Below are 24,811 nucleotides of genomic sequence, written 5' to 3'. Positions count from 1 at the left end.
GACACTAAAATGCAGCATACTCCATACATTCTTAATTCAGCCAGTCCTCCGGGTTCAGAAATAGCCACACACATAATTTCCAGGCATTGAAAAATAAAAGAATAATGCAAGAATTAAGGCAAAATAATCTGAAATATCTCTTCTCACGTACAGACAGGATTATCTGTATTGCAAAATAAATTTGTCAGAAAGAGTCACCATATGGTTTCATTGTTAGAAAGCTGTGGATTTGTATTTTGCTGATAAGAAAATAGAAACAAAAGAGCAACAGAGACATGCTTGCCCATTAAACATTTCTTGTGCACTTTCCATAGTGAAACATAAACTACAAAAATCAAATAGACCACATATACTAAAACAGTTCCCAATTAAAAGTTACCCATGGAAGTGATGCCAACAGTTGCTTTTGTCACCGATTGTTTAGTGAATGGAGCTAATATTGCTGATGGTCTCCCCTTGCTGTCATTCTAAAGCAGATAATAAATAAATTACATATTTACACAATGCAGAGTTTGTGGCCCAGTTTGTAAAACAAAGGTAAAAAAAGAGAATAAAATTAAAAGGAGTAACTTGAAATAAGCTTTTCACCTGCACTTTAACAGAGACCCTGGCTGTATCAAATGTCCTGCAGCAGACAGTCCTGACAGGTTACCAGGTAGGTGATCTCACCAGGATGCAGCCAAAATCCACCTCCCTAGAGGGCTGAATCCCAGCACGCTGTCCCCAGCAGGCAGTGAGAGATCCAGCCCTTGCTCTGCTTGCCTCCAAAGTCTGTTAGCAGTGCTTCTTGCATAATAAGCATCGGTATTTACAGGAAGGAGGACAGAAGTAACTGGTTACACAATACCAGAGTCTTTTACACATGGTCCTCAGCCTCCCCCATGCATCTCTACATCCTCAGTTTCCAGAGAGGTTCAAAGCCAAAGCAATATGCAAGTGTTATCCCAGGATCTGCCACCCTGACTTCAGGTAAAGCCAAACAGAATCAGGGACATAAGAAATATAAAGCAAGACAAATGAATCCATCAGCTCAACTCTGAATTTGAAATTTTCAAATCAGGAGAACAAAGACTAGGAGCATCCCTGCACCTCCCTTCTGCTGCCAGATCATTCTCTGTCCTCAGCCAGGTTTTGAGAGGCATATCTTTGCTGGTAGAAGTGTACTTCATGAAACATCAGGTCAGTGAAGTCTGCAAGTTTATACTTTTGACTTTTATTGTTACTTTTCCCCAGTGTTCATGAATAACCTCTCATTTGTTAAACCTGTGCAGCTGATTGTAACATATCTGCACATGGTACAAAGCTATAAATGGACTCCATCGAGCAGACCCTGGGTATTATCCACTGGAAACTGTGCTGACCAGAAATGCTAAAATTTTCCGTTGTCTGTAGTCAACAGATTAGCTTGGACCAATGCTCGAAGCATTTGCCATTATCACAATAACTGCAAGAAAACAATCACTGCAAAAACAGTAAAAATTAACAATTATGTTACAGAAGGCCACTGATTCTGGGAAATCTGGATTTCAGCATCCAATTCCGTACTTAGCACGTGGCTAACACAGAGCAGGTACCAAGAACAAAACAGACAATTTTTACTAGCAGTCTGTCTTTGGCGAGCTCTTCTCCACACTCATACAGGAGCCTGATATGAGAGAGAACTGACAAATGCTTGCAAGAGCAAAACTATCAGAGCACTTTCCCTTCACACAGGGGTGATGATTAGGATTTCTGGGGGCTGGAGGAGGTTGCAGGCACATGCCTATAGGAACTTGAATTGGGAAACCTGACCCTATTGTCCCTCTCCAGCACCCTTGTAGGCCCCCTTCAGACACTGGAAGCTGCTCTGAGGCCTCCATGCAGCTTCCCTTCTCCAGGCTGAACAGCCTGAACTTTCTCAGCCTGTCTTTGTATGGAAGGTGCTCCAGCCTCTGATCATCCTTGTGGCCTCCTCTGGGCTTGCTCCAACAGCTCCATGTCCTTCTTCAACAGTCTATTTAGTTTGCAATAGATGGGGTAGAAATTCAAGGCTTCATTGAAAAGTTAGCCCCTGGAGAAGCCAAAATAAAGCCTCGCCCCTATTTTCACAGGGAAAGCACATGTCTGTTGGTAATCACAGATGAAGGTAGGATGAAGGATGCAATCTGACAGGGTGCCCCACAGGATGCCCTGTGATGCCTTCAGAGAGCCCTTCAGTAATGTCCCATACACCGACATGCTCCCACTTCTCACCACTAACCTGGACACTATGGAGCTCAGCCCTGCTGTGTGTTCAGCCTCCCTACAGCCAGTGACAGCTCCGGGTTATCTGCCTGCAGCAACCGTTTGGGCTGGCTTGTGTGCAGTAGTGTGCAAACACACTGGGTAATGGACATCACTGATAAGAGCAGATGTCCCCCAGTGATGTGGCTGGTGGCCTCTTGCTTCTGTGTGACACTTGCCAGACTGGGCACAACCTCTATGGTTGGCAGAAATCCCTGCTAGTGAAGGAGACATGGGGTGAGCACTGTACCCATGCTACCTGGACCGAAAAATGCCCGTGTTCAGAGCTGGCCAGAAGCTGCTTCAGGCATTGGAAAATTCACCTCAATGTGAAATTTTAGCTGGAGCAGTAATACATGCTACTTGATGGTTACATGTTCATTTTTGGCCAAAAAGTCCCAAAACATAAAATTGCATTTGCACAAAGCACTTATTTGTAAAAAATATAGAAACTTTTCAGCCTTTTCTGTTTGAAATTACTTTTGTATTGAATTGCATTTAATACAGATTTCTAGGGGAATTCCCAACCATCCTGTTAAGCAAAACCAGCCTGAATGCTAGAGACCTTGCTTGTGTTTGACCCCCTGGTTGGCCTGTTTCAGCTTCTGCAAGTCCTTTTTCCTTTCCAACAGCAACCCAAAGCTACTCCTGTACTTGGTTTGCTGTGTTAAGCTGCTAAATGCGCACCACAGAGCTGTAACCTGGCATTCACAACTGTCAGCAAGAATTTCTGTGAATAACTAATTTTTTTAGACACCAGTCTGAACGAGTTAGCACTACCAGTGTTTATTATAGTGCTAGAAATCACTCATAGACTGAGAAACAACAGCCAGATTTAAAAACCTTCTCTGTTGTTATCTCACTCTTATTTTGATTCTCTCCTGGTTTTCAGCTGCTGGGTTTGGCTTTCCTGTTCCTGTGCTTCACCCATGAGGGCACACGAGCCTGCAATCAGGAGCCTGGCCACGGACACAACCTGCAAAAGTGCAATGTGTGAAAGTCACACAGCATCCTGCCAGGAGCCACCTGAGCAGCAATGATTAACGGTGCCAGTCCATCAGCACATCTGCTTTCAGCCTACTTGGCCACAAGGATTAGTGAAGGATGGCATGGATATAGACAGGGATGTCAGTGTAAGGACAAGGAACCAGGCCATTGCGTTTAGTTTTTCCCATTTAAAAAAGTCAATGACTGCAGGTCAGTTATATGCAGAAGTAGCTTAAGCAAGTAGATCAAAGGACTGCATGCCCTTTACTTTCTTGTACTGCACATGTCTAAGAAACTAAGATCTACATCAGATAATTCAGCTAAATAACTGCCATCTTTTGGATGGCCAGAATATGGTGCAAGGATAATCTCTAATTAATATTTAAAATGAGAATAAATCATAAAATTAGGGAATACCAGGCTGGAAGGGACCTCAAGGATCATTTGGTCCAAACTTTTTTGGCAAAGCATGACCTAGACTTGATGTCCTAGCACCCTGTCCAGGTAACACCTGATCCCAAGTTCCAGATCACACAGAATCATAGAATAAACTCAGTTGGAAAAGACTTTTAAGCTCATCCACTCCAACCATTCCCCAGCCCTGCCAAAGCCACCACTAACCCATGGCACTGAAGGCCTCGTCTGCACGGCATGTGAACACTTGTAGGGACAGTGACTGCAGCCCTGCCCTGGGCAGCCTGTTCCAATGCCTGAGCACCCTCTGGGGAAGAAATTGTTCCTCAGCTTCATCTAAACCTGCCCTGGTGCAGCTTGAGGCCCTTTCCTCTTGTCCCATCCCTTGTTCCTTGTGAGCAGAGCCCGGCCCCTCCTGGCTCCATCCTCCTGTCAGGCACTTGTAGGGAGCCACCAGGTCCCCCCTGAGCCTTCTCCATATGAACCCCCCAGGTCCATCAGCCATTCCCCATCACACTTGTGCATATGAAGACACGAGACATCATTGGACCCAAAATGGATCTGGGATGGACCCCACTTGTGTCAGGTCACCAGTTTGACAAGGAGCTATTCATCACCACATTCTGGGTGCTGATTGGCTCCCACTACTGCACAGACTGCTTGCCCAGACTGGAACAAATTCATTTCTCCAGGAGGAGGCTGTAGGAAACTGTATCAAAAAGTTAAAAACTTAGTGCCAATCTGTAGTTCTGTGTTTATTATTGGTAACTAAACAAACACCAGAGCGCTCTCTTTCTTACACAAAACTGCCAGTGACTTCATGGGGCACCTCTTTTTAGAGCAAAGCAAAACCTACATGTTCAGTCCAGGTGCCTCTTCTGACCCAACCAACTAGCAAAGGTCTTGGAGATTACTGCAGCTCTGAGCAGAAACTCTCCTGGGTATAATTCTGATGGCACAGATTTCAGCTTTTTTGAACAGGAAGAATCAAACTACCAAACTCGCCCCTTGCACCTCCTTCAGCCACCCCAGCCCAAAATGTCTTCCCAAACCCTGCTTCCCAGCCCATGCATGCTCTCAGGTTTTTGCACACCATCCTTTCCCTTCTCCTAAATCAGCTTCTGTCCCCATCAAAATCATTCTCAGAGACCCTCTGCTTAGGAGACTTGTACATGTGAGCAGCACTGTGTTTGGTTTTACTTAATCCCAGAAATAACTTCATAATCGCTTCCAAGTCATTTAAAGGAAAAGCAAGCTGTTATTGCATCCTCTTCCCACACAAGGGTTTCTACCAGCCACTACTGCTCCAATTTACAGTGGTGCAGTAGCAAGCACAGCCCCTCCATGCAGCTCGGGGCTGTGGGGCCAGCATCACTGTACCTACAGAGAGACTCTGCTCTGGTGGCAAAAGCTGGTATGTAAACCAGGCACCAGCTCAAACCCACCTCTGAGACACTCAATAGATACAGGAATTAACTGGAGAAGCTCCCTGTGACCTGGCAGCATGTGTTTGAGCCCAGAACCCCCTCCGTGTGCTGGGCTGCACCCCCAGAGCGTGAGCAGCAGCTCAGGGAGGGGATCCTGCCCCTCTGCTGTGCTCTGGGGAGACCTCCCCTGCAGCCCTGATCCAGCTCTGGGGCAGCAGCACAAGAGGGACGTGGAGCTGTTGGAGCGAGGCCAGAGGAGGCCATGGAGATGCTGCGAGGGCTGGAGCAGCTCTGCTCTGGAGCCAGGCTGAGAGAGCTGGGCTGGGGCAGCCTGGACAAGAGAAGGCTCCTGAAGGGGAGACCTGAGAGCAGCTCCTGTGCCTAAAGGGGTTGCAGGAAACCTGGAGAGGGGCTTGGGACAAGGGCCTGTAGGGACACACTAAGGGGAATGGCTTTAACCTGCCAGAACAGGGGAGACTGAGATGAGCTCTTAGGCAGAAGCTTTTCCCTGTGAGGGTGCTGAGGCTCTGGCATGAACTGGAGGAGCTTCAAGGTCCCTTTCAACCCAAACTAGTCTGTGATTCTGTGATTTTATGATTTATTTTGGTGAGCAATTGCTCATTCTGCAAGTTCTGCATTTCTCACTATCATCTTAAAACAAACCAAAACAAAATGAAAGAAGCAGACTTCCACCAGGACTGCAAAATCATCTGTCAATTTTTTGATCCACTGAGCTAGTCAAAACTACTCCTCAGAATAACCTACTTGCTTATCTGTGACTGCATTTGAAAGACAGCATGTCAATAATACACCTAAACGAAAACTAACAACTGTCCTACATGTTGGCTTGTCTCCAGATTATTGAAGGCATGACTCTTAATGCAGGCATATAAGTCAGTGGTGATCATGACTAAAGAAGATGAGTGGTGCTAATTTCAGCACAGCTGAAGTTCTCTATTGTAGAGCTGCAGACATGTGATGAGAGGCTTCACTTTCTCACAAGAAACATCCAAAGACCTCGTCGCTCTTTCACTGCGGAAACAGCAAAATCAGCAGTGTTTTGGCTCTTTAAAATGAACCATGTTTCTGCCACAACTAACCCAAAAGGTGCTGGATTATCTGTCGTCATTTGGGTGGTTTTGTTTTTGTGTTTTAAAGCCGATTTCTGATTTTTGAAATATCAAATGTTTTGGGTCTAAAACATTCAGCTCCTTTCATTCCCTAGCTGAAATTCTGAAGTCTGGACATAATTCAGCTCTATAACCTAGGTAATTTAAGAATAGCTAGAACACAGTGCTGAAGAGAACCACAGGGAACAATCTTGCATTGTGAAAGAATGTGCCAGAAGACCTAATAACTCTTTTCTTTTTCTATTTTGTACTGGTTTAGAGTGTTCATTGCAAGCACAAAAATCATTCCCTCAAAGCAGTAACAATGCCTGGTGCAAATGCCTAACCACTAATATTAGCATCTTGCAGTACAGGAGAGAAAACCAATTAGCTGAAATTCTGCAACTGTCACTTCTTTTACCCTAAATAGGGTAAAAAGTTTTACTTTGATCTCATGGGAGAAGAAGGAAGGAGAAATAACTGAAAAAAGTCACAAGTCCATATATGCCAAGATGTGCCATCTTCTACCCTGTGGAATTGAAGAGTCAGGATCCATATTTTCTTCCCCAACCTAAAAACTGAGCCATGTCTCAGGATTGCAGGAACAATGAGAGAAACCTCCTTGCAGCGCTTCTGCAGAGCAGCAGTGCTCTTGGGTTTGCAAAACAACTTTGCTTTTGCTTTCCTTGAAGAGAAACTGTAAGTTCTCAGTGTCACAGTTTTACTGTTCCCACACTGGCAAGGAAACTCACTCCAGAAAATAAAAGTTGCTCATAAAAAAAGAAGAGACACCACAAGTCATACCAAGGGTACACCCAGCCTGGTACCTACCTCCCACCACAGCCACTACCAGTCATCCAGAGTATAACCAAGCAAACATGATACCTTTTCCATCCTTCACCAAAAGGCAGTTTGTGTCTGTCCTAAATCAGAGATCATGCCTCTTCCCTTAAATGGTGTCTGCTGGATAATTTCTTCCATGACTTAGTCTTGGGGTAGCATTCACAGGGTCCTGCAGCATGTTCCACCTCGCCTTAGGCCTCTCTTTGCGGTAGAGGGAGGCAGAGGGACAAAGCAGAATCACAACTGCAGACAACAACCCAGCACCAGACCTAAGAATTCACAACCTGGCAAAATGATTTTTTCTGTCATGTTCTACATTTATTCCCTATATTCCCTTTGTCTGTGTCTGCACTGATGTGTGTAGATGCATCTAGATGTTTAAAGAAGTATGTGCAGCCCTGGTCTAAAAGAGCTACAAGATTGCTTTAAGGCATGAGGGAGGAATCACAGCAAAACCCAAGGTACCACCCTGGAAAAAGAGTGCCAGAGCCACCAACTTCAGCAACACGGAGGCTAAAAATAATGATACCTCTCTGTTACTCATTCCTCTTTTTCCTACTGCACCCAAAGACCTCCCAATATAATTTGAGCATCTCAGAGGCAACAGCAACTCAGTGGCAATGCTGGATCGGCGGCTGCAAACCCACTCAATGGCAATTCCCACAGGGCAGGGGAGCATTCTGGCCACCACTGACATGAGCACTTCAGAATTGTAGAGGCTTTTCCAGATAACAGAATGAGCCTGGCAGAAGATGGTCAATGAGTATCTGTCCATAATAAACTACTGCAGAAAGGCAATAACACCGTAATGCTGCCATTGACAGCAAGATAACCACAGTACAATATGGAACACATAAAAGCATTTGTATCATTTAGAAATGTAAGAGGCTGAACTAAAGAAGGCTTCTTCTCAGCTTTGCTATATCATTGCACTTTTCCCCCACCCCATGCATATTTGCCCTTCTAATACACAGAGTATTTGAGCGACACGCTGCCCTTCCCAAGGAGCTAGGTTCCTATAGCTCCTTTTTCAAGTGTGCTGCTGAACCTCCTGGAGTATGGGGTGGAATAGTTCTCCCTGCTCAGGGTGAGACTGTCAGAGAGAGAAACCAGTCATAGAATCATACAATCATAGAATCAACCAGGTTGGAAAACACCTTTAAGATCACCAAGTCCAACTGTTCCCCAGCACTGCCAATGCCACCAGTAACCCACGTCACTGAAGGCCTCATCTATTCAGTTTTTAAACTTCAAAACACAGGAAAAGCAGAGGGTATTTGAGTTTGGCAGCTGTGCTTCAGAAAGCTGCAAGACCCTTTAAGTGCTTACAGGCTGTGCTAGGGAGCTTCCTTTAACTTGTCTCTCATTCATGTGTTGATTCAAATGGAAATCTTGCCATGTTTTTTTCATTCTCTGCAAAAGGAATGTGTGAGGCCTGAAATTTTATAAAGGGGGGGTGCACTCAACCAAAGCAGCATGAAAACTGATCACCAACAATGTCCACCTAACTCAACGCATTCATAGTAACAAGTGGGTATTCAACGAAGGGGAAATCTGCACAAACCTCCAGAAAGCAGCAGGACAATGAGAGGTGATGAAGGAGCACAACACCCAGCAAAGGTCTAGCAAAGACCCATGTGCCAGAAGCATCTCTGCTGGTCCTACAGCAGATGCAGCAGCTGCAGGCAGGCATAAGCCATGCCCTCATCCTCCATACTCACTTCTTACTCCAGCTGAGCACCTCACTGAGAACAGCTCCACAGCTTTGGTGTACTTGGCATGGAAAAAGTTCCATTTGTTGTTCTGTTTGGAGACCTGGCTGAGGGAGGCCAGGTTTGTAGAGATCAGCAGCATTAATTGGGGGTGGATTTCTAGTCTGAATGACAAATTTCTTTTTAATTTTTTTAAGTTCACGAATTTCTGGGTGTTTTGCCAGGATTTACATGGTCAAGATTAGCCAACACAGGAACAGAAAGGCTGAGCATAACATGGGAATGCCAGTTCTACCTTCACTTTAATTGTGGGCAAACTCTGCTTGACAAGACAATTTAACAGAGCAAATAAAAGCAGCCAAATATACATGATTTATGAAAGAAAAAAAAGTCAATAACTAGTAACATTAGCATCAAACAGAGCACCAGGGTCTACACTTTTGCTTGAGTTGTTAATTCTCTAAGCAGGTTCCCCAGAAGTTGTTTTGCATTTTTAAAATCAACTGCCATATAAAATTCAAATTAAATGCACAGTTAAGCACATTCAGTGGGAGCAATTTAAAACACCACTACACTTTTAGCTCAAACATATTTGCTCATTTCTATCAGCACAACAAAATCAGGTCATTGATAAAGTCTGTTAGAACTGCATAAGCACGTTAAGTCAGGGAGCCTGTCAGAAGAAAAGCTCCCTGTATTTTAGGAACACCCAGACCTGCTTGTGCTGAAGCCAGGGAAAAACCCTGTCTACACTGCTGTGTGCATTTGGGAAGGGAGCCAGGCTGAGAGAGCTGGGCTGGGGCAGCCTGGACAAGAGAAGGCTCCTGAAGGGGAGACATGAGAGCAGTTCCAGTGCCTAAAGGGGCTGCAGGAAACCTGGAGAGGGGCTTTCGACAAGGGCCTGTAGGGATAGGCCAAGGGGAATGGCTTTAACCTGCCAGAGCAGGGGAGACTGAGATGAGCTCTTAGGCAGAAGCTCTTCCATGTGAGGGTGCTGAGGCGCTGGCACAGCGTGCCCAGAGAAGCTGTGGCTGCCCCATCCCTGGCAGTGTTCAAGGCCAGGTTGGACACAGGAGCTTGGAGCAACCTGCTCAGTGGAAAGTGTCCCTGCCCATGGCAAGGGCTGGAGCTGGAGTTTCCAGGACCTTCCAATCCAAACCAGTCTGGGATTCTGTGATTCTATGAATACTGCTCACCCATGGCTGCCCAGAGCTCCCACTGGCTCCTCATCCACTTTCACTCCTGCTTTACGCTTGCTGATAGCCACAGCTCTGCCTCTGCCCAGAGCCAGCTGCCCTGAGAGGCTGCAGCCCCCTTGCAGTGAGCACAGCCACCGATGTCAGGGCCAGATCCTCTATCAGCTGCCATCATCATCAAATTAATGGGATGAAGTTAATTCAAGTCAAAGAGGTTTTGAAATTATGTGATCTACAGGGACAAATTTAAAACCAAAGGTAAGTAGGGAGAGAAAGAAAAGGAAGCAAAAAGCTTTGATTGGTTTTTCATTCCACTCCTCAGTGTATTGTCCTATTTCATTAAAACACCACTCTCTTAATTTTCTACCCAATTGACACCTGCCCAGAGTCTGTTTCTCTTTGAGGACCAGCATCTCCAGACAGAACTGCCATGCTGTACACTTCCCTCCTCGCAGGAATGCTTGCCCAACTCGCAGCACCCCAAGGACACCCCAGTAACCCGAAAAAAACCCATCAGCTAGCGGCAGTGCCTCCTATTCACCCGAATTAATGAAACTCCGGCGAGGCCCATTCAGCGAGGGGATGCCTGAGGACCCCCCCGGGCAGAGCCGCTGCCCCGAACTGCTACCGGGTTCCAGCAGCCCCCTGCTGAGGCACCGGAGGGACTGGCCAGGGTGGCTCTCGGCAAGAGCTCCCCTGCTAAGACACCCATCACCGGGGATGCCCGGGCCGGCCTCCGCCTCACCTGACCCCCACCTCCGGGGCGGCCACCACAGCCTTTGGACGCAGGAGCCACCGTTCCCTGCCCGACACCTGGAGCGCAGCCCCGGCAGAGCTGTGCCCGTGCCGCCAGGACCCCGCCGAGCCCCGGGACACTCTCCCGGGGCGTTTTGTCCCCGAGAACTTCAGAGTGGGGGCAAGGATCCCCCCAATGCCCTCCGGGGCGACAGGGATCTGCCGCGGAGCCCGCACGGAAAGAGGGAGGGGGTGCCCTGCCTGCTGAGGGGTTCCGCGGCTGAAGGGACAGGCGGGGAGGTAACGCAAGCCTGGCCCGGGTCCCGCGCCTCCCACCGGGGGACACGCACCTCGGTCCAGAGATGCCGCATCCCTACGCGGTGTGGGGGGGAGGGGAAGGTCCTACACCCTGCCCTGGGCCCAGCGCTGCCCTCGGTGCGGCGCAGGAGGAACTTGTAAGAGGAACGATTCGGGACGCGCGGGGCCGTGGCCGTTCTGCGCTCGTACCTGTATATCGGTGGGGGCCGCCGCTGTCCCGCCCGGTCGCGGCAGTCCGCAGCACAACCAGCCCCGGCGCCGTGCCTGCCGGCATGGCTCCACCGACCCCGCCGAGCCCCAGCAGGTGCAGCCGCGACGCCGCAGCCCGCCCTCCGGGGCCGGGCCGGGCCGAAGGGGGCGGTGTCCCGCGGGAGATGCTGCCGCGGCCCCACCAGCCCGCGCAAGGCCCCCTCCCCGCGGAGGGGAAGGAGGAAGGCGAAGGGAGCCGTTCCCCTCCCGCTGCGGCCCCGGGGCACCGGGCAGTGCCGTGCGGTTACACACGCACCCGCGGGGGCTACTGCCACCGGCACCTGGGGCTCGGCCCGTTCACACACGGCTCCTCCGGAGCTGCCTGGCTTGGACGCAGCTGTCCCCTTCTTGCACTCCCCCTCTGCTGCCGGCCCTGCCTGCCCCCTCTCAGTTGCCTGTCTTGCCTGCACCTCCACGCTGTCTGGCCTTCCTGCACCCCCCTGCTGCCTGTCCTGCCTGCAACTAACCCCGCTGTTTGCCCTGCCTACAGTCACTACCTGGCTTGCCTTCAGTCCTCCCTCCAATTGCCCTGCCTGCACAGCTCCGCTGCCTGCAACCCCCCGTGTCTGCCCTACCTGCTCCTTGCCTGCCCTGCCTGCTTCTTGCCTGCTCTGCCTGACCCCACTTCCTACTCTGCCTGCTGCCTTCCTGTGGCCCTAGTGCAGCTGGGGCCTACTGCTCTTTGTGCGATTACATGCCAGGAGCCACATCTCTGGCATACCTGCAGCTCACAGTCTTCAAAGTTGCACTTGTTATCACCAGGATCTGAAACTAAACTCACTGGACAGTGCCAAGATCCAGCATCTTCCTACCAAGGGCCTGGGTGGCACATACCAACATGCACAGACTATCCAGTGGAATCCCACTGCCTTGTATTCACCTGGGGTGTATTTTGTACCTATTGCATCCTGGCCTTATCCAGGCAGCATTACCTTCAACGAGGGAGTTTGGGTCTCAGTAGTGAACGATCTCAGGGAGACTGTTAACTTGCTGACACCGGCAGTAGGTTCAGAAAAGTATTTCAGTGGTTTGCACTGTGTGTCCAAGAAAAGCAAAAGGAGGAACAGCAGGCTCTTCTGAAGGAACACTGCTCTTTGGTGCTGAGCATATGGGCTGGGGCCCACACTGAGTGCTGTGGTTGTTAACACTCACTCTGCTTGTTTTACCCTCTCATTATTTTCTTCACATGGAACTAGAAGAGAAAAAAGTCTGCATGATCAGACTGGAGAGATGAAATTCCAAGATTCACCAACCCCAAATAGACTAAGAAAAACTTCCTAAGGCTCTTCTGACAAGATCAAATGGAAAGGGATAGTATGCATGGGTAGTGGTGATGCAACTACTGTGCTACTTGACATAGCACTCTTGCCTGTGAGCTTATTGGACAGGGAGTCCATAGAAATATTGCAGACATAAATGACTGCTATTTCCATCTCTACAACTAAAACACATTTTTAAAGTAACACTTGGTCACATTATAGCAAACTAACAATTTTTGCAATTTTGCAGCTCATGAATTAGTGTATTTCCAGTAATGCCAGATGCTCATAAATTTAATTAAAGTCAACAAGAAACTATAGCTTCTGCAATCAAGTCCTTTATGTCTGTGAAGCCAGCAGAATACCAAATACAGATAAGTGATTTTTTCCATAAGCTATTGTTAGTACAACCGTTATTGTACAATTAGAGTTGAACAAACTGTGCTGCAATTCAAATCTTTCCTTGCAGGCACTTACAGAAACAAGTTCAGAAGCAGCATCTGAATCCCACTTATCTCATGTCAACATTTAGTTTTTCTTTGTAATGGGAAGCATTACCTGACAGAAGTGGGTTTGCTTAGTGTGCCCTGGAGCATCACAGGCAAAGGGCAGCCCTGGCTCTGGCTGCAGCCTCCCAGAAGGTGACACATCTCAATGCCTGCCATCAGGGCAAGTCCTGTTGATCACATTAGTGGAGAAAGTGGCCAATCTCATTGACTCCGTGTTTACAATCCTTACTTAAAATCCAGCCATAGTAAAATGGAATTTTGCCCAAGAAAGGCTACTGCCTTCTGCCATTATCAACAACCATGACATGATTTTGCTGTTAAAGCCGCCTCTCCCACACAAATACACTTTGAATTCAGTAAATAAAAACTATCGTCAGTGTAGTGGGAACAAACACATGGAAAAAAAGTGAGGGACAGAAGAGGACAAAGAGTGCATTTTGAAAATTAGGTGAGTTTCTGTGCTGCAGCCCAGTTTTTCTCTGCTGGACCCCTTATTTCACCATCAGCATCAAGGACGCTGTGCAGCCCCAGCCGAACACTCCTTCCCTTTGTGTAGGGATTGTTTAACTGTTGGATTTCACTCAGCTGCTCTAAGGCACTGTCATTCTTCTAATCCCTGTTTACTAGGGCTGACTCAAGGCTTGCCAAGGGCAAACCCTGCTGAAGCACCAATATGCCAGTTGATTGGATGGTGACTGCTGAGCCCTCGGCAGTGGGGCCTGGCTGGCTGCAGGCCCAACCATAGCAGCTTCCATAGAATCCCAGCCTGGTTTGGGTTGGAAGGGACCTTAAAGCTTATCCAGCTCCAACCCCTGCCATGGGCGTGGACAGCTTCCACTAGAGCAGCTTGCTCCAAGCCCCTGTGTCCAACCTGGCCTTGAACACTGCCAGGGATGGGGCAGCCACAGCTTCTCTGGGAACCCTGTGCCAGCACCTCAGCACCCTCACATGGAAGAGCTTCTGCCTAAGAGCTCATCTCAGTCTCCCCTGTTCTGGCAGGTTAAAGCCTTTTTTATTATTATTATATTTTAAGCATTTTTAAAGCTTTCCAGCCCTCCATCAGAAGGAAGCTGATCTCTGGCTCTCTCCCCCCCTGCCACCCACCAGCCCCACCATCACCACATCCTCCTTACCCCCTTTCTCTCCCTCTGTCTTCAGCCAAGCACCAGCCCCTCAGCCCTCAGGCACCAAAACTTGTTTTTGCCACCTTTGCTCAGTTATTGAATAAGTGTCAGTATTAGTGCTTAAAGTCCTCTGTGGGCTCAGCAATTAGGCTCCTGAAAGGAAAACTGGACCCTTAGAAAGGACAGTGAAATAATCTGTTTGGTGGTAAGAACTGTTCCTGTCCCCAGGGTACTACTGAATTAATGGTGTGCCACTGCCCGGAGGAGCTGGTTTCACTCTGCCCCTCAGCTTCTCCTCCTTCCAGCCATAGGTTTCACCCCTCCCGCTGGCTCTCACAGCAAGGTGTGCCAGAAAAATCTGCTAAATGAACAAAACCAGGGGAAGAAAGTGGCCTCTAACCTTGCCAGACCCAGGCTTTGTGAAACTGGGATCTGAGGCCCTTGCCTCTTCTTTCAGCTACAAGTTACTGATGGCTTCAGCCACCCCCTGTGTGGCCCAAGGTGTGCCTGGGAGACTGCCTTTTCAGATGCAATCAAGGCTGCTGCATGGGGCAGCTTGTTTAAGGAACCTCCCAGAGAAGAAATGAGTCAGAGCACACCTTCATCAGGCTGCTACCTTCGAGCCTCTGTTGCAGACCACACCACACTCTAGATCCAACCTCTTTGCAAGAGCAACAGAAGCCAGACCATTCATGATCACTGTGTTGACCTCAGGCAGGGGAGCTGGGTAAAAGGACCTTCTTAGGAAACTGCCTTTGAGGAAGAGCCAAGAGAGTCAAATCCTCCTAAGCAGACCAGATACTGTTGGTGCCCACTGTGCTGGAGGTGCAGGACAGACCTGCTTGTCAGCAAGGACTTGAGAATGATCAGGAAGGAAAAGCTGGAAGCACTGAGCAGCAGAGAGAAAAACTTGTTAGAATTAAGTAGGTATCCTTTTGAAAAATCTGAAGATGAGCCCAAATGAGGGAAGTAGAAAATCTGGCTGATGAAATGCAAATGGCACAAGAAGCAGGCCAAAAAGTGGAAGAACAATGTTCAAAAAGCATCAAAAACAAATCCCACAGTTGTCTTGTCTGCCAGAGAGCCAGTGGGGTTGATCAGGATGTGAAAGAAACATTCAGAGAAAACAAGGTCATAGCAGAAAGGCTAGATTAATTCTTATCTTACCCAGAAGAAAGTATAGAGGAAAACCAGAGCTCCTCTTTGAGAGGGTGCACAAGTTGGTCTATTGATAAAGGATGTCATGGAATATGCAAAGAACAAGAGCAGGTGGCATTCAGCAAGAGCACAAAAGAAACTAAAGATTAAACAATCAAATTTATTTTTAATGATGTTCATAACCTCTCACCTAAAATCTTCTTAATTAACCAAGGTCTGAAATAGAGAAAATGCAACAGCAGCTTTTTGAAAGGATTTCTTTTCAGAAAGCCTGGAATCTGTACCCACCACAATAATAGAAAATGTTTAAGCAAATAACGTCAAGGAACACATCCATAGATTCAATATACTGAGGAAAAGTCAACATGGGCGTTAAAAGTAAGTTATATCTCAAAAATCCTCTGTACATGTTTAAAAGAGTCAACAGTCCAGAAGACAGGAAAAATCTAGTTCTTATTTTCTATGTGAGTACTCATAAAAGGGCTTTTGGCAAAATCTCTTCTCAAAGGATATTTAACAACTATGGCACAACAGGAAAGGACCTTGCACAAACAGAAAAAAGTGATTAAAGGTGGGAATATAAAGGGCTGCTTTTTCCCAGCAGAAAAAAGAAATGAAGGCGACTCCTCAGGATAGGGAAAATCAATCTGGTTTTGGAGTGAGGATTACTGCCTTGAGGGACCTGGAAAGTCACTTGTGCCAGGGCAAGCTGCATGCCCATGCCAACTCCATTTTATTTCCTCCACTGACTCTCTTGGGCTATCAGTGTAACAGAGTCCGCTGCGTTCATGCAGCTTGGGGCTGATAAGTGACCCACTCACGTGCTGTAAGAAACACCCAATGTATTTTCCTTTTGCTAGTGACCCTACACTTTTTCCACCACAAGAAGAGCAGCCAGATGTTAGGGAGGTAGTGGAATCAACCCGGGGCCATAGCTCAGGAATAATTTTCTTGTACTACAGCAGTGCCACAGTATAGAAAAATACAGCAGTACACAGCTATGTTTATCCCGTCAGAGTCTGAAAACATTAAGCTAATTTGAAGGGGGAACATTTTTGTTCCTTCTGTAATAGAAATGAATAAATAGAGTGCGACAAGCCAAGTGGCATCAATATACACACCATTTTATGAGTTGCTTGGAAAAACATTTTAAGAACATTTTTTTATTTCTTCAATGCAAAATAAAATGTTGCTGTGTACGTTCACACACAAACTATCAGCTTGTTGGAAGCATAGTGAAGGAGAAGTAAAAGCTCAAGGTGATGGTGAGGCCCAGGGTGGCTGCAGCAGGCACAGAGTTGAATGGAGGTCTGGTGATTGTGTTGCTGCAGCACCAGGGAGGAATGTGGAGTGGGGCAGAAGCCACGCATTCTTCTACTTTATACTAAAGACTGTTTTGTACAACTGCTACCAAATAGAGCTGCCTTCGGATACACCTGCTACCAAGAAAGAAGCTGTACAACATGACCACAAGGAAAAGGTTTGACCAGAGTCCCACCCACAACACTTCATACAATCGAGGAGGTATAAAGGTACCTAAGTGGGAGATGAGAACCTGATACCAAATTGCAGGGACAGACGGATGGGTTGATCCTCCTTGCTCTCACCAGCAGGGATGTATCGTGTCCTCAACTGTGTTTTACCCACTTGCCAAGTGTTTTACGCAGGAAATTAAGTTCATGATAGTGAGCGAACAATTTGTGAGCTAGCAAATGTGACTAACAGTTTCATACTGATAGTGCCATACAGCTGTCCTGAAGTTAATGCATTTATCAACAGCAAGCCAAAAGAATGCTATATGTTATATCTAAATAAACCATACTGTTTGGGAACCCAACTGGATCCTTTGAATGCAGCCAGTCTTATAGCTTATTAACTATCAGCTGCTGTATTTTATTAGCTATAAGACTTTGTGCATCTAGTGTGGGACCTCTGGTTGGTTACACTTTCATTTTTGCATGCAGTTTACCTTTTCATTGTTCAGAGCTAATCAGCACTATTACAGTGAAGCAGACATGGCCTTGCAAATCCATGTTTGGTTTGGAATTTTATGCCTGTGATAATCTGGAGTATGTCACCCTTTCTTCTCCAGCTTAATTTCTTAGCATCATAATGGAAAGCAAATAATGATAATTCTATTTCCCTATTGAAATGGTTTGTGCTGATTATAGGAATAAGAAAACAAAATAAACTGTAAACTCGTGGAAATCCCTACACTATAATTATCTACACTGCATTGCACTGAGGGCTTTGACAGCCCTGGACCCTTTTTACAAATGTGTGAGAGTGAATTGCAAAGTAGCCTTGTGTTTGCTGAGCTTTTGCAATTAAATTCAAATACCAGCTTTTGAGCTGGTAGAGATGTTTTTAAGAGGCACAGTATTGGAATTAACACACATAGAGGAACGGGAAATAAATAGCAAAGAATGATTGGAGGAACTGGGGAAGGAGAGACAGACAGCAAGTGCCTAAAAAAATGAAGTGTGCATGTGTGACATTTCCACAGCTTCCTACAGGACAGAGAAGTCAGAGGACAGCCCGTGAAAACGTGTCTGACTACAGATTGCAGGAGATGAGATGGTGCTTCAGTGAGGCATGAGAAAACAGCAGGGACTCGTGAGCAGTGGGTTCTGCCTGTTGGGAGCTGATGGCCCTTACGTGAGGAAGATCTAAATTGCAAAGCCAATCAGTGGAGAACAGATAGGAGCTGCCTGGACAGCAAGGCTGCAGAACACAGCAGGGAGAACTTCAAGAAGAAAAGGATAAATTTCAGGTTTACTCATCCCCATTTCCCGGAAGGTGGACATTTTAAAGCACAAAACTCTTTGCATTCCCACTGGATTTGGAACTGAGATGGACTCACATTAGGTATCTTTCATATGAGCACCCCAAACTATGGAACATTCAGATATTGGGATACAGTTCAGACTGAGGCTTGTTCTAATAAATAAGATTTTTACTCTTTATATTTAAGATCTGGATGTGAAAACAGTTCCAAAAATCAGGAGCCACTTTTAAAGAGAAGCTTCTATGAGGTGTTAAGTACAGAGATTGCATGGCAGAATAGAAACCAGTAAGCAGGGAGATTTTCCTCTCTACTTAAGACCCAGAGCTCTTTGGAAAGCAGGTTTGCTGTGAAAATCAGAGCACCACTGATTTTATACAGAAGCAGTTTTATGCAGAAGCACATCTCCCAGCAGAATTCTCCATATGAGGGGGGGATTCGTTTCTCAGAGAGGAGAACCTCTTCCATCCTTCTGGACTACCAAAATGCAGGCAGACAAAATCGCAATGACTCTGTTCAATGACACCTTGTACTCAATACTCAGAATTGAGCTTGTGTTTCTGCATTTCGAGCCCATCACCAGGCCAGTTCTTCCTCAGAGCTGCAAATACAGCCTCGGGACTGAAAGAGCATGAGCAAATGTAGAAAGTTGAAGATGGAGAAGTTATGGGACAAAACATGCAAGGCCAACAGAATATTGAGTCTGATGTCACAGACGTGATATATATATATGTTCATAATACTATCAGCAGTAATGAGGTGGCCTGTTTTAAAGCATATAAAGAAAAGAATTCTGACAGGTTCACAAATAAACTTGAGGTTCAAGTGATAATTATCCCTGGGAAGATAAGCAAAGTTCATTCCCATTACACTCAATGAAAACATATTCAAGCCAGACAGAGCTTGGATTCCAACTGCAGTTGAGTTTTAGCCTGTACATCCTACCCATGCATGACATTTTAGACTAAGATTTATTCTGAGCAAAGGTATGAAATGTGTTCCTGAATGTACCTATTTTGCTTAAACTGAGAATAAATGCCAACTTCTATGTCCTGTTTTTTCTCTTGAAAACACAAAGTAGCTAGGACAGACACAATGTACTCCTGAAAGTTTAAATTTATGCCAGCAAGAGCAAGCACAGCAGTCATGCAAAGGCTTGTTAGAGGACTCACTTCCCCCCCCTCCCCCCCCCCCCCCCCCCGATTTGTCAATCTGATTTCACAGACAAGGAAAGAATTAGTAGGATATTAATGTTAATTTTCTTTTCCTACCACAAACTAACCCCCAGAGTTACAGTCATCCAAAACACATTGTGTGATCTGGCAGCACTCCAGACTCAGCAGACTTCCCTCCCATAATTAGTACCTTTTACTTCAATGTAGCCTCTCAGCCTCTGTACCTTAAGCCTCTGTGAAACCTTAGGTGCTTCATTCCTGAGTACAGGAATGAAGAAAACACATTCCTGACAGGAGTTGTGAAGAGACACATTAGCAGCCTCTGAAAGTGAAAACTACACATTTGCTGGTGGCTAGAGTAAGTCAAGTTGATCTACCTGCTGTTTATTACTCACTATAAAATGCAGCTACACTTTATGCAGGCAGTTTTCTGTAATAACCATTCATTACAGCCTCCCCTGTAAGAGCAGGAACAGAAGAACTATAGCTTAAGTATTTGGCCTGAAGCAAAACCCTGTGCTATTACTGATGTGCATTGTTGTTACTTACCGGTATTTTGAATTACATTAACAAGGGCTATTAAGCTAGATGTTCTGAAGTTCATCTGATTCAAGCAGGAAAAAGATAAGAACTTTTTGACCCAAGTTTGCCAGGTGTGCAGTTTACAAAAAAATATTTATTTCTACAAGCAATATCATGGCTTTCTTGAACTTATTAAGAATTGCTGTGCTTTGGCTACAGCCCTCCAACAGCCCCATTCTCAAATAAATGTGTGGAAGCACCAACAGGAGATCTAACCTGTTTGTCAGGGGAAAACTCAAGTTATTCAATCAGCAACACTACAAGACCACTTGTGCATGGTCAGTCTTCTGATCACAGCTGATGAAACTGATCCCTACTACCCCAAAAGTCAAATGGGAACATGCTAATACCAGAGCAATACAAAAAGTGGATCTGCAGGTGATATGAAAGGTTTGAATAAAATAGTAAATGCTGAAAAAGGCAAAAAAGGTTCCTGGAAAAACTTGCCTACAGCCGCCAGGAGCTTGCTCTTGAGTTTTAAGGGAAACAGCATTAGAAGCCTCAGCTTCATCTGGTGTGGTCTTCTTGACTACAGTCCCCTGCCAGACACCTACAGGTTGGATGCTTCCAACATAAATATTGGAAGGATAGCAGCAAAGAGAAAAGAATGAACAGAATTAGGTAACACATAAGAAGCTAAGAAAATCAAATAATAAAATGAAAACTGAAATAATTTGCTGAACTTCATTTCACACAGAAGGCAGCCTGGCCATCCTGTTAAACTGGTTAGCCAGAATCACAGAATCCCAAGGGTTGGAAGGGACCTTGAAAGATCATCTAGTCCAACCCCCCTTGCTGGGCATCTCTCAAGGCTCCAAAATGGTTAAAAAATAACAATGCCATTGTCAAAATGACAGAATTGGCAAGAAGGACAAAAAGTTAGATTTCAGACAACACCAGTAATGAAGAAATGAGTGTGAATGCACAAGTTATTCGGGACAGTGCTCCACAGTAATTAAGGATAACAGGTAATACAGCTATCAAGGACACAGATGAATAAAACTGCTCCAGCCCCAGTGGAGGCATATATCTAGCGAAAGATATATCCTGTAATGGAGGATCCAGTCACTGGGGTGACAGAGAGAAAAGGAGAAAATGGAAAAATTCCATTTCCTACGCTGGGTTCAGGCCAACCATGCTCTGCTCTAGAGATCAGTGCCAGCCGAGCTGGTTGAGTAGCAAAGTACACAAACAGATATATAAATATTTTGTTGAATGTGAAGAGCACAAAGTTCAGCCAGCCAAAGTGTGCAGAATGCTCCTGCTCCTGCTGGTGAGGGCTTCCCTAGACAGCAGAGCTTTGTGAAGGTACCTGCAAATGGGTGCAGTCTTCTTGAAGTTGTACCAAAGCTTTTCCAATGAAAATTGTAATCCACAGTATGCTGTTAACAGTCATTGAAGCTTAACTGGCAAAAAAAGTATCTTATTAGCAACTAATAATGAGACTAGCTCTAGTAACTGTTCAAATAAGGGAGCAAGAGAAGAAAAGGGGAAACACATCCATGTGCAATTTTTGATCATCAATGGAAATTACTTACATCAGTTTAATTACTAATTACAAATTGCTTTTACTCTAGTATGTAATAAAATTGCAAGAGAGCTTTCTAAACACAGTGAGCTATCTGGTTACTAGAACACATAATTTCTTGATTGTCTGTTTTGCTTCAGTATTTAATATCCAACATCAACTGAAAAAGCAATACAACTGTGTCACATCTTTGGGAACTGTTTGCAGCTAAGCAGTAAATGAATATGCCCTAAAATTATCACAAACTGAGCACATTTCAGTCAAAATTATAAACTTTCAATTTGAAAGCTGTGTACAGGTGAAGTAGCATATTCATCTTCCTTTTGTTCTGCAGACACGTGAATGCCTCCTGTCCCTAGGAGTTTCTGCAGTAGTTTTAAACTCAATATCTCAGTATTTGGCATGAAAAGCTGAAGTTTTGCATACTTCAAAAGTATCACTTCAAAAGTGATCCTGCACTCAGTAAAGGCAATGGCACAGTTCCCACTATAGCCAGAGTTTCTTGTTGTCTATAGACTGGGCCATTATGTCAGTGTAGTATGTGGAAACACCATACATGTTCATACCTAATGACTTAATCACTTGGGTTCATACAAATGACCCATAAATCATGACTCTCCCCAACCAAGAATTTAATAATAAGCTGGTGGGAAAAAAAGTATACTCAAGCTTGCGAGAATTCAGAAACCTGACTCTGAATCAGCAGTGAATGAGAACTCAAATCCAAAAAATACATCTAAAATTGCCAATGCCAACATCACAAAACTTTGAACCCAAAGCCCACTTTCTTATTTCTGCATCTGTTTATTAGGTTTCATTGTACTGTGGGTTGCATTCAGCTAAAAATGACTTGCATGCACACAGATCTGAGTAGGAGCTGGTTTGCCGTGATGTCCCATCCTAAAGCTATAGCCATGAGCACCACAATGGACTAGTTCATGTTCAGTGCAGCTGGAAGGAAAATTCTGTTCTAGCTGTTGGACATAGAAAAAATTCATATATATTCTCTAGTGAACAAAATGGATGGTCCCTAATGCTACCATGTTATCTCCTTAGCTGCTGGCCCAACAGAAACTGGACTGGGAAGTAATTACTGACTGGCACAGGGGCTTCATCTTGGGATGGATTATGATTACAGTCTGAGATCCCTATCTCCTTAATTAGCTTATCTTTAAAACAACTGCAAAAAAAAAAAGGAAATAAACATAACCTGAAAAGAGTTGTGAGAAGTACTTGACTTGTTCTGCCACTGAACTGAGAAAGTTAAAGTTGAAAACAAAATTTCCTACAAATCCAAAATTACTTGATGAGAATTGTAGACCTGATGGAATTTAATGATGTCTCATTCTTTTAAATTAGCCTTCAAATAAAAAAAAAAAAAAGAAAAGAGAAATATGCAGAGTGATGAAAGCAAAACATAATCTTTCATGATCAAATGAAAAATTCAGGGAAGGGAACATGTCACCAAATGAGAAAGTCCACAGAGGATTTCCAGAACATCTCTTCTGTTTGTATTGAAAAAGTGATGGAAGAAATTTTTATTCATTTATCTCTTGGGCAAATATTTCTTTTTTGTTGTCATTGTTTTCTCTGAAAGATGTCTTTCAGTTGTAACAGCAGTAAACTTCAGCCACCTCAATGTACACAGCCCTTAACCATGGTTTGTACACATCACCAAAATCTTCAGCTCCTCAATGCTCGTGGGTCAGAGCTGGCAACACTGGGGAGTGCAACACCCACAAACAGCTGAGAAAAATGGGCCCAGACCAGTGCAAACCAGAAGTCAGAGACATCTGCCTTTGCAGCTAATCATAGCTAAAATAAAGTATCTAAGAGACTGACAGTGCTCCCAAGAAAACACAAGAATATACCCATTTTCTTTTACTGTACAAGTGCATTTGTCACCCATTGCTGTCACCCAAGGATCTCAGTGTCTAGATGATGATACAAATGATCAGCGGGTGTAAATGAACCCTGGAAATATTGATGTGTTACTGGCTGGTGAAGCATTTAACCTTCAAGATGATGCAGCTTCACCACCATCTGAGAACACCTGAATACTGAGCACAAGCAGGAGACTGAATTCCAGCTGTTTCCACGGAACCAACCTGTCTCCTTGTGTCTGACAACAATGATGTCCCTAGGATTTTCTGCAGTAGTTTTAACCTCTGTATTCAGTATTTGGCATGAAAGTTAGTACAGAAAAAATGTCCAAATTACAAACCTTAGGGTTCTCCTTATAGACAGAAACAGAGTCTTTGCTCACTGTACCAGACTGTCAGTCTGGGCTAGAAATCATGTTGCTTCCATAGCAGCAAAATCAGGGTCCTTATCAGCAAAGATTCAATCTACAACCCAAATCTAAGCAGACAGTTTCTTTTTGCAACTTTAGCTTTTATATCAGTTTCAATCCTTTATGCTTATAATACTAAAATTTTAAATGGATAAGCTTTTATTTTCTATAAAGACAGACACATGCACATGGGAACGAATACATATTCACATAGCATCATCATATCCAAACCTCACATCTAGATTAAGTGTGCAATTGTGGTGATGGTTTGCACTCAATAGGTTTTTAAATAGCACAAAAGCAAATTCCCTCTCACTCATGAATGTTCTGTAAGATGCTGTTCTATACCTGTAAGAAACAATAAACTGGAGAGAACTAAGAGATCATTCATCTTTTATTTTAAACCCAAGTAGAACATAAAATGAGTATTTCCCCCAGAAGAGTTCTTTTGATTTTAACTAACCCACTACAGTAAAACAGAGGAGAAGTGTGTTAAAATTACTTCTGTAGGAGCTTTTCTGTATCTGGCAGAGTTCGCCCAGACCACCCAGGATGTCAGGATAGCACATCTGGAAGATGCAAGAACAAAACAGGATACTTAGAATCATTTTTTTTGCTCATGGGAGGAAACCGCAGGCCCTCTACATGCACACCAACTCAGCTCAGCAGCACTTGATTGCTGTGTTTACTTGAAACTTTAAAAGAAATCTGATTTAAAGGAGATTCCATATGATATTGCTCCAGAAGTTTATTTGCAAGGAGTTCAGGGCAATATCCCAGAGCACCATACTCCACACAGATACGGATTCAGTCCTGCAGCAATCATTCCCTGCCATGTTCCAAAGTCTGAGAATTTTCCAGCAGTATTTAGGTACTATAAACATGTTCCTCATGTCACCTCCACAGTCACCTCCAACTCTCATAGGCATAAAATATCTTCTAGATCTGATATCTTAGAATCAAACTTTCACAGATGTAATATTAATGAAGTATGTAGTACAGCATGTGACAGAATTGATCTGAGCTCTAGCTACATGCAGGACCTTCTGCTTTTTATTCCTTATTTAAATCAATGAGAAGGGAAACTTACTTCCCAGTAGGCTTGTTCTTTGAAGATGACTCTTATATGTCTGTTTCATTGAGTTC

The 24,811-nt window shown here is 45.0% G+C and overlaps 1 protein-coding gene across 2 annotated transcripts in view; it reads right to left on the bottom strand.

The window, feature by feature from the left end:
• Positions 1–11,279, bottom strand: part of SUSD3 (sushi domain containing 3) — a 32,059-nt gene extending 20,780 nt beyond the window's left edge. For both annotated transcript variants that reach the window (XM_005149448.4, XM_034066329.1), the window contains exon 1: positions 11,193–11,279. In XM_005149448.4, the coding sequence (XP_005149505.2) occupies positions 11,193–11,277 (85 nt within the window). In that variant the 5' untranslated portion in view covers positions 11,278–11,279. The remainder of the gene's footprint in view (positions 1–11,192) is intronic.
• Positions 11,280–24,811: the final 13,532 nt, after the last annotated feature.

The sequence above is a fragment of the Melopsittacus undulatus genome, chromosome 9 (assembly GCF_012275295.1).
Source record: "Melopsittacus undulatus isolate bMelUnd1 chromosome 9, bMelUnd1.mat.Z, whole genome shotgun sequence".
In the NCBI taxonomy this organism is placed as follows: Eukaryota; Metazoa; Chordata; class Aves; order Psittaciformes; family Psittaculidae; genus Melopsittacus; species Melopsittacus undulatus.
Note: the sequence above shows the minus strand (reverse complement) of the source record. Positions and strands in the feature narration are given on the sequence as shown.